This window comes from Charadrius vociferus, unplaced genomic scaffold, assembly GCF_000708025.1.
Source record: "Charadrius vociferus isolate BGI_N301 unplaced genomic scaffold, ASM70802v2 scaffold580, whole genome shotgun sequence".
In the NCBI taxonomy this organism is placed as follows: domain Eukaryota; kingdom Metazoa; phylum Chordata; class Aves; order Charadriiformes; family Charadriidae; genus Charadrius; species Charadrius vociferus.
In genome coordinates this window covers 36,128-45,719 of record NW_009646419.1, presented here as the reverse complement: position 1 = coordinate 45,719, position 9,592 = coordinate 36,128, and the positions used below count along the sequence as shown (strand labels likewise).

At 55.2% G+C, this 9,592-nt stretch overlaps 2 protein-coding genes across 2 annotated transcripts in view; both read left to right on the top strand.

The window, feature by feature from the left end:
• The window catches only part of LOC104282740 (serine protease 44-like), a 23,012-nt gene extending 16,358 nt beyond the window's left edge, over positions 1-6,654 (top strand). The window contains exons 3-4 of the mRNA XM_009880866.1: positions 176-298; positions 6,488-6,654. Of these exons, the coding sequence (XP_009879168.1) occupies positions 176-298; positions 6,488-6,654 (290 nt within the window). The remainder of the gene's footprint in view (positions 1-175; positions 299-6,487) is intronic.
• Positions 6,655-7,778: 1,124 nt separating this feature from the next.
• LOC104282732 (kallikrein-14-like) lies at positions 7,779-9,240 on the top strand. The gene is made up of 3 exons (XM_009880853.1): positions 7,779-7,861; positions 8,474-8,721; positions 9,077-9,240. The coding sequence occupies exons 1-3, from the start codon at positions 7,779-7,781 to the stop codon at positions 9,238-9,240; spliced, it is 495 nt and encodes a 164-aa protein (XP_009879155.1).
• The last annotated feature ends 352 nt before the right edge of the window (positions 9,241-9,592 follow it).

Sequence of the window (9,592 nt, the reverse complement as noted above, 5' to 3'; positions counted from 1 at the left end):
GTGCACCAAACCACCACCACCGCCACCTCGGTGCCATCACCTCCACCCCACGCGGGAGGCGAGAAGGACACCCATGAGGACCTTCCCCATAGCCGCCCCCCCACCCCCCAACTACGTGGCACCGACCGCTCTCCGGTGGCCGTGGGATTGATCCAGTTTGGTTTCTCCGCCCCAGGAATGGCTCGTGAAGAGCGCGGGGCCTTCGGCTTCATCCCCATCTTCATCCTCGCAGCCGGATTGTTGTTGACCGCCCCGTCGCCGGCGCGAGCCCAGGGGAAGGGCAACCAAGGCGATGAGCGTAAGTCCAACCGGTGGCCGGTGGAAGGAGGGGATGGAGACACCAGGGAGAGAGGGGTTTTCACGGGTACTTTGGAGGGGAACGCATCCGATGACGGGACGGGATGGGATGGGATGGGATAGGATGGGGAGATGCCTCCTCTCGGCTCCTGGGAAACTTGCCGAGGGGAAGGGTTGGGCCAGGGCCCACGGGTTCCAAACGCGGTTTGCTATGGGAGGAAAGAAAAAGCTTCTTAAAAAAAAAAGAAACAATAAATCCACCTGTACAGTCACATCTAAATAAGGAATAAAATAAAAAAAAAAATGAAAACTCATACAAATTTACTAACAAACTGCCAAAAATAGGAATGTAACCACTCCTCAAAAAAATCAAAAAAAAAGGAGGAAATTAAAAAAAAAAAAAGAGTCACCCCGAGGGGGTGAAGGAAAGAAAGGAGAGGTTTCATCTCCATGGGAACGTCCCCGTCCTTTCTTCTGGCCTCCAAAATGATGGGGGGGGGTGAAGGAGAACCCCAACGGACGGGTCTCCGTTGGGGGTGGGGAAGAACATTCCCCGTGATTCCTGAACTGTTGGATGCAAAGACCTCGGAGGTGACATCATCTCAGCACCTTTTAAGCCCAATCAGTGTCCCCGGAGCCGAATGGGAAACTCCCAGGTCCAGCGGAGAAGGAACGTGGTGGTGGTGTCCAGACTCAACGGTCGGATAATTCACCCCGCGGTTCTCCAAGAACTCTTTTCTTGGGGCCACGTTGCTCATTTGGGATGGAGGCGCCATCAAATTTAGTCAGAGCTCTCTCGGTTGCCGGTAGCCTTTGGAAAGCCGGAGGCTGGATTCCACCACAGGGCAGGATCCACCATCTCCACCGACTGGCCTTTGCTGAGGAATAACACCTCCACCGGGGGAGCTCAGGGAAGCCGCTGAGGTGCCTTCAAGGAGCTTGGTGGAAGGGGAAACCTGTGGCTTGAGGGATAACCCCTCCACCGGGAGAGCTCGAGGAAGCCGCTGAGATGCCTTCAAGGAGCTTGGTGGAGTCGGAAGCACTGCTGAGGGATAACCCCTCCACCAGGAGAGCTCAAGGAAGCCGCTGAGATGCCTTCAAGGAGCTTGGTGGAGTTGGAAACCCGCAACTTGAGGGATAACCCCTCCACTGGGGGAGCTGAGGGAAATGGCTGAGATGCCTTCAAGGAGCTTGGTGGAATTTGAAACCTGTGGCTTGAGGGATAACTCCTCCACCGGGAGAGCTCGGGGAAGCTGCTGAGATGCCTTCAAGCCTTCAAGGAGCTTGGTGGAATCGGAAACCCACAGCTTGAGGGATAACCCCTCCACCAGGAGAGCTTGAGGAAGCTGCTGAGATGCCTTCAAGGAGCTTGGTGGAATTTGAAACCTGTGGCTTGAGGGATAAACCCCCCACCCGGGGAGCGAGAGAACTTCTCCACTGGAGGAGCTCAGGGAAGCCGCTGAGATGCCTTCAAGGAGCTTGGTGGAGTCGGAAACCCGCAACTTGAGGGATAACCCCTCCGCTGGGGGAGCTGAGGGAAATGGCTGAGATGCCTTCAAGGAGCTTGGTGGAGTTGGAAACCTGCGGCTTGAGAGAACTTCTCCACTGGATGAGCTCGGGGAAGCCGCTGAGATGCCTTCAAGGAGCTTGGTGGAATCTATAACCCTCTTCTTCATCTATAAAAGGCTTCCGGACGGCCCTTGGGATGTTTCCCCGATGAGCGTTTTACGGGATGACGGTTCCCACCCTCCGAATTTGGCAGCGCTGCCGGGACCGGATAGTGGCGAATTCCAGGTGACTTGAAACCGGGGCGTCTCCCATCGCCACCCGTCACAGGCTGTAATCCCCACCAGCACAAACCAGTCCCACCAGTAAATTCCAATGTCCCAACCACCGGTGGAAGGCAATCGCAGGCAGACGGCACGACCGGCGCCACTTTGCCCACGCCACCATCCATACGGCTCTTCGCCGAGGCGGTCCACGCTCGGAGCCACGATTTCCCCCGCCCAGCTCCCCAAAAAATAGCCCAAAACGCCCCAGACGGCCGCATGGGGGACACAACCCCACCACCCATGAGAAGACCTCTGAGAAGGACTCGATGTCTCCCATTTGGAAGTCCCACGGCACGTGTTTTGTGGGGGTTTTTTGGGAGGGAGGAGGTTTTTTCTTGAAGAAACACCTTTTTTTTATGAAAAAAAAAAATAAATCTCATCTCCTCCCACTTGGACAAAACTCAGCATGAAGGGTCTTCTCCAGCGGCCTTGGCAGAGGTGCCACCTGAGGTTCCCAGAAGGCTTTGCCTGCGGGTGGCTGTGGATGGAGGCCAGGAGGGACACCAGGAGCACGTCGCAAGGCTTCGGCCTCCCCTCATGTGGACACCCGAGCGGAGCTCCGCGTGGTGACGGCCTCAAGGTGGTGATGGCCTCAAGGTGGTGATGATGACCTCAAGATAGTGATGGCCTGAAGATGGCGATGGCCTCAAGGTGGTGATGGCCTCAAGGTGGTGATGGCCTCAAGAAGGTCACAGCTTCAAGATAGTGATGGCCTCAAGATGGTGATGACGGCCCCAAGAAGGTGACGACGGCCCCAAGGTGGTGACGACGGCCCCAAGGTGGTGACGACGGCCTCAGGATGGTGATGATGACCTCAAGATAGTGATGAAGACCTCAAGATAGTGATGATGACCTCAAGATAGTGACAGCCTGAAGGTGGCAATGGCCTCAAGGTGGTGACGGCCTCAAGGTGGTGACGGCCTCAAGATGGCAATGGCCTCAAGAAGGTCCCAGCTTCAAGATGGTGATGATGGCCTCAAGATGGTGATGATGGCCTCAAGATGGTGATGATGGCCTCAAGATGGTGACAGACTCAAGATGGTGATGGTCTCAGGATGATGATGGCCTCAGGATGGTGACAGCCTCAAGATGGCAACGGCCTCGAGAAGGTCACAGCTTCAAGGTGGTGACGACCTCAAGATGGTTGCCCAGAAACCATATTCATCATAAATATCCTGCCAAGGGGAGGGGCACCTCATCTTGTCGACGCCTGACGTTGGTCGGGGTGGCATTGCCTCTCAGAATGGTCCCTTCCTGTCCCCAAGGACCATCACTGTCAGGCAACTCCAGCGGAGGCCCATCTGCTGCGGCCACCTCAAGCCCCGGTAGATGGTTTTACAGCCACCTAAAGGCCAGGGAGATGCCTCTGTGGCCACCTCAAGCCTCAGGAGATGCCTCTGTGGCCACCTAAAGCCTCAGGAGGTGCCGAAGATGCTTCTGTGGCCACCTCAAGCCCAGGGAGATGCCTCTGTGGCCACCTAAAGGCCAGGGAGATGCCTCTGTGGCCACCTAAAGCCTCGGGAGATGACTCTGCGGCCACCTCAAGCCTCAGGAGATGGTGCTGCGGCCACCTACAGCCTCAGGAGATGCCTCTGTCGCCACCTAAAGCCTCAGAAGATGCTTCTGTGGCCACCTCAAGCCCAGGGAGATGCCTCTGGGGCCACCTAAAGCCTCAGGAGATGGTGCTGCGGCCACCTACAGCCTCAGGAGATGCTTCTGGGGCCACCTCAAGCCCAGGGAGACACTTCTGAGGCCACCTCAAGCCCAGGGAGACACTTCTGAGGCCACCTCAAGCCCAGGGAGATGCTTCTGTGGCCACCTAAAGCCTCGGGAGATGCCTCCAGAGACCGGAAAGATCAGGAGATCCACGTCAGAAGCAGGAACTTCAGGCGGTGAGACCATTTTTTCTACGCTACGACTAGACGAAGCCCCTCCAAACCAAGTCGACGGCTTTCGCTCTTCCTTCTCAACCGACCCGGTGGGACCCAAACCACTTCAGCCCCGAAGCGACGCGAGGGCTGCCGTTCCCCGGCGAACTCCTCTCCTCCTTTCTCCTCTCGTCAGGTTTTTCTCCCGCGTTGGGGGTTGACGCAACCGGTTCTAAACGCTGTTCCATCTCCGTGAGCCACGCGGGAGGTGGGAGGCATCTCCAGCTGGTCCTACAGGCTTTTCCCACCGAGCCGGGAAGAAGACATCAGCTCTTTTCAGGTGGCGTCATCTCCTCCGGCGGAGTCCAAGCTCCGGTTGGAGAGGAATCTTCGAGGCGGGAACGGCTGCCCCTCCCTGGAGGCACACGGGGAAACCGGTGGAAGATAAACGGGGGCTCCTGGTGACTTCTCATGGCGCGGGACACCTCGTGGGCCACCACCCGTCATGACAGATGTGGTCTCATGGTTCTTCTTGGTTCTTCTTTGTAGGACCTCCCACCTCAGTCCTTCCTCTGCGTGGGGTGGAAGATAAACGGGAGCTCCCGGTGACTTCTCATGGCGCGGGACACCTCGTGGGCCACCACCCGTCATGACAGATGTGGTCTCATGGTTCTTCTTGGTTCTTCTTTGTGGGACCTCCCACCTCAGTCCTTCCTCTGCGTGGGGTGGAACCGGTGGAAGATAAACGGGAGCTCCCAGTGATTTCCGGGCCACCTCGTGGGCCACCACCAGTCACGATAGACGTGGTCTCATGGTTCGTCTTTGTGGGACCTCCCACCTCGGTCCTTCCTCTGCGTGGGATGGAAGCGGTGGAAGATAAATGGGGGCTCCCGGTAACTTCTGGGCCACCTCGTGGGCCACCACCCATCACAACAGATGTGGTCTCATGGTTCTTCTTTGTGGGATCTCCCACCTCGGTCCTTCCTCTACGTGGGGTGGAAGCAGTGGAAGATAAACGGGAGCTCCCGGTGACCTCCTGTGGCACGGGACACCTCGTGGGCCACCACCCATCACGATAGACGTGGTCTCATGGTTCTTCTTTGTGGGACCTCCCACCTCGGTCCTTCCTCTGCGTGGGGTGGAAGCGGGGGGGTCGGTCAGGTCCCGAACTGGTGGACACCATCCAAGGGCACCAAGGAGGGGGACGGACCTTCAAGGACAGGTTCCGTCTGTGGCTACGAATGGTTGGATAGCGACAGAACCCCAAATCATCTCTTTTTCCTCAAAAAAAAAAACCCACCACGAAAAAGCCCAGTGGGACCTCAGGAGGACGAGAGGTGACTCGGGAAATGGAAAATTAATGAAATTAAATTAAAAACTATGATTTTGGGGGGTTTTAAGATGATTTTGAGTGTCGCAATGGGCAGTTTGAGAGTGAAAAACAGATATTTTTCCCCTTTTCGCTTCCTTTTTGCCTTTTTAAAGACTTCTTTCAGGACTCTTCTCAGGAGTCCGATAGGTGACCCGGGAAATTGAAAAATAATGAAATTTAATTAAAATTAAATTTAAGAGCCATGATTTGGGGGGGTTTAAGATGATTTCGAATGTCACGATGGGCAGTTTGAGAGTGAAAAATAGATATTTTTCCCCTTTTCGCTTCCTTTTTGCTTCTTTTTTGCCTGTTTAAAGACTTCTTTTGGGGTTTTCTTGGCAAGTTCTGACCCACAAAAAAGCCCGGTGGGACCTCAGGAGGGCGATAGGTGACTCAGGAAATTGAAAATTAATGAAATTTAATTAAACTTAAATTAAAAACCATGATTTTGGCTTTTTTTAAGATGATTTCGAATGTCACGATGGGCAGTTTGAGAGTGAAAAATAGATATTTTCCCCTTTTTGTTTCCTTTTTGCCTTTTTAAATACCTCTTTTGGGGTTTTTTTTACAACGTTCCGACCCACAATAAAGCCCGGTGCGACCTCAGGAGGGCGAGAGGTGACTCAAGAAATTGAAAATTAATGAAATTTAATTAAACTTAAATTAAAAACCATGATTTTGGCTTTTTTTAAGATGATTTCGAGTGTCGCGATGGGGAGTTTGAGAGTGAAAAATAGATATTTTTCCCCTTTTCGCTTCCTTTTCACCTTTTTAAAGCCTTCTTTGGGTTTTTTGGGGGCAAGTTCTGACCCACAAAAAAGCCCGGTGGGACCTCAGGAGGGCCATAGGCGACTCAGGAAATTGAAAATTAATGAAATTAAATTAAAAACCATGTTTTTGGGAGGGGTTTAAGATGATTTCGAGTGTCGCGATGGGGAGTTTGAGAGTGAAAAATAGATATTTTCCCCTTTTTGTTTCCTTTTTGCCTTTTTAAAGACTTCTTTGGGGTTTTTTGGGGGGCAAGTTCTCACCCAAAGAGGTGCATTTTTTTCGGTTGGTGGTGGACACGCGTCACCGGTGCCACCACCACCGGTGCCATTCGGTGCTTTGTCTTCCAGTGCCGGAGGAGGACGAGTCCCGTATCATCGGTGGAAGACCTTGCTCCATCACCCAACGTCCCTTCCAAGTGGCCCTCATCAAGAGGGGTCAAATCCTGTGCGGGGGAAGTTTGATAGACGCCCAATGGGTGTTGACCGCCGCCCACTGCAGGCAGCCAATCAGGTAAGTGGTCATGTGGCCCACCTGGCTTCCCTATGAGCCGAGGGGCTCCATTCCCAGCACCCCTCAACGACCAAAGTCCTCCTGGTGGCAGTGGCCCAGATGTTGGTACGAGGTGGTACCTCCAAAGGGGGGGTTCCTCAGGGAGGTGTCCTCAGATGTTGGCACCTCCAGAGTTCGTCGCCTCCGGGTGTGGACGTCTCCAGATTTTGGTGTCCAGAAGTTGAGTTTGGTGCCTCCAGAGGTTGGTGCCTCCAGGGGTGGGCACCTCCAGGGGTGGGCACCTCCACAGTTCATCATCTCTGGTTGTGGACGTCTCCAGATTTTGGTGTCCAGAAGTTGAGTTTGGTGCTTCCAGAGGTTGGTGCCTCCAGGGGTGGGCACCTCCACAGTTCATCATCTCTGGGTGTGGACGTCTCCAGATTTTGGTGTCCAGAAGTTGAGTTTGGTGCCTCCAGAGGTTGGTGCCTCCAGAGGTTGGTACCTCCAGGGGTGGGCACCTCCACAGTTCATCATCTCTGGTTGTGGACGTCTCCAGATTTTGGTGTCCAGAAGTTGAGTTTGGTGCCTCCAGAGGTTGGTGCCTCCCCAGTTCATCGCCTCTGAGTGCGAACATCTCCAGATTTGATGCCTCCAAAGGGGGGGTTCCTCGGGGAGGTGTCCTCAGATGTTGGCACCTCCAGAGTTCGTTGCCTCCGGGTGTGGACGTCTCCAGATTTTGGTGTCCAGAAGTTGAGTTTGGTGCCTCCAGAGGTTGGTACCTCCAGGGGTGGGCACCTCCACAGTTCATCATCTCTGGGTGTGGACGTCTCCAGATTTTGGTGTCCAGAAGTTGAGTTTGGTGCCTCCAGAGGTTGGTGCCTCCAGAGGTTGGTACCTCTAGGGGTGGGCACCTCCAGATTTTGGTGTCCAGAAGTTGAGTTTGGTGCCTCCAGAGGTTGGTGCCTCCAGAGGTTGGTACCTCTAGGGGTGGGCACCTCCAGATTTTGGTGTCCAGAAGTTGAGTTGTGCACCTCCAGAGGTTGGGCACCTCCAGAGGTTGCTCTTTGTGCCCCAGATGTCATCTCTGAGGTGCAGTGTCCCACAGCCGGTGGCTCTAGATGTCGATGTTGCAGCCACGGGTACGTCCAGATGTCGGTGGCACCTCTAGAGGGCAACGAAGGCAACGCCATCCTCCACGTGGAGACTGGAGGACCTCAGGTGTCCTTGGGAGGGTGACAACCTCCAGCTACGAACCCCTTAAGAGAGTCAACCACTCTGAGGTCTAGTCACCTCCTTTTTCCTGGTGACGTCACTGCGTGGAACAGGTCCCCCCTTCCCGGCCCAGCTTCTCCTGAAGGTCCCGTGAGAGGACGCTGGACATTTTGGAGGAGAAATAATAAAATTAAATAAATAAATAAGTAAAAAAGCCAAGGGAGGGGGAAGAAAAGCCGGCAAGAAGTTGGGTTGAGGGCAACGTTGCTGAGATGTTGCAGGCGGGACTTCTGGAGCCAGGAAAATGGAGGTGGAGGAGCTGGAAGGTCAAGAGATGCATTTCTTTGTGGAGATGGTCCTCAGGGGACCTGAGAGCCACCAAAGGGCTCTTTAGAGAAGATCTGACTCTCCGATCCACGAGGGGTTCCCGCGTTTTCCTGGTCTCCTCCCCAAGGTGGGAATGGGATAAGGTGGTGCCACGGCCGTGTCACCTTCATTCCGCCCTGTGGAGAAACTCCAACGGGCAGGTCTTGATCATCTCCTTGATGGCCAACCCTTCAGGTCAGGGCTTTCCACATCTCCTCTGGAGGCACCGGGATCTCTTGACCTTCTTTTTCTCCTCTCCCCGGCAGGGAACTCAGGGTGTTGATCGGGACGGACACGTTACGGGACGGGACGGGAGAAGTGAGGTCCATCTCAAAGGTCCAGGTCCACCCGGCCTACAACCCCCGTAAGAACGACAACGACTTCATGCTCCTGAGGCTCAACAAACCCGTTCAGTTCGGCAACAACATCAAGAAGATCAGGTTGGCCACGAGGTGTCCCAGGGACGGCACGAGGTGCAGCGTCTCCGGTTGGGGCACCACCAAATCCCCTGGAGGTACTGGTTCTTGATGGAGACCTCAATGGAAGAAGTGGAGTGGAGGGAGGCAAGGCGGCAAGGGGAGAAGGTCACCAAGAAGACCCGGTGACCTTCTCAGGTGGGGAAAACGGGACGAGGACATCCTTGATGTCACCATAACTCTGCCCATGGAGGATGACTTCCGGTTGGGTTCAGGGTTGGGTTTCCTTCATGGTCACCCACCTGTGTCCAACGGAGGCATCTCCACGGGCCACCTCTTGAAGAACCCTAGCAGAAGGGTAACGAGGTCTACTCAAGCCTCAGCGTGGGGGCTGGTGGTGGCGGCGGTGGCCGCCTTCTCACCGCGTGTGTCTCTCTCGTGTCCCCACCGCAGCAAAGCTGCCCAAAAATTTGCAGTGCGCCGCCATCCAGACCTTCGGGAGGGACAAGTGCGCCAGAGCCTACGGCAACGCCATCACCCCCAACATGTTCTGCGCCGGCGTCCCCCAGGGGGGCATCGATTCCTGCCAAGTAAGGGTGGCACCTGGCGGGGGGTGACAACAAGGGGAGGGGTGGGGTGGGTGACATCCCTTCAGCCGCCTCCCGGGTGGCGGCGGGGGAAAGGAGGGTCTTGGGGAGGCTTTGGGTTCAACCAGGGGGTGAGATGAGGTCAGGCAAGTCTCGGGTTCCTTCGAGCCAAGGCGTTCAATCAGGGAACCACCACGGCACGTGGATGGTCCACGCAAGGTCCAGGTTCTCCATAACTACCTCCAGCTTCAGCCACGGAGCTGAGGATGGGCCGTGGCACGTGGACAGGTCCACGGGAGGTTTGGGTTCTTCCATTATCTCCAACCCAAGCTACCACCTCCAGCCCAAGCCGTTAAACCAGGGAATGACCACAGCACGTGGA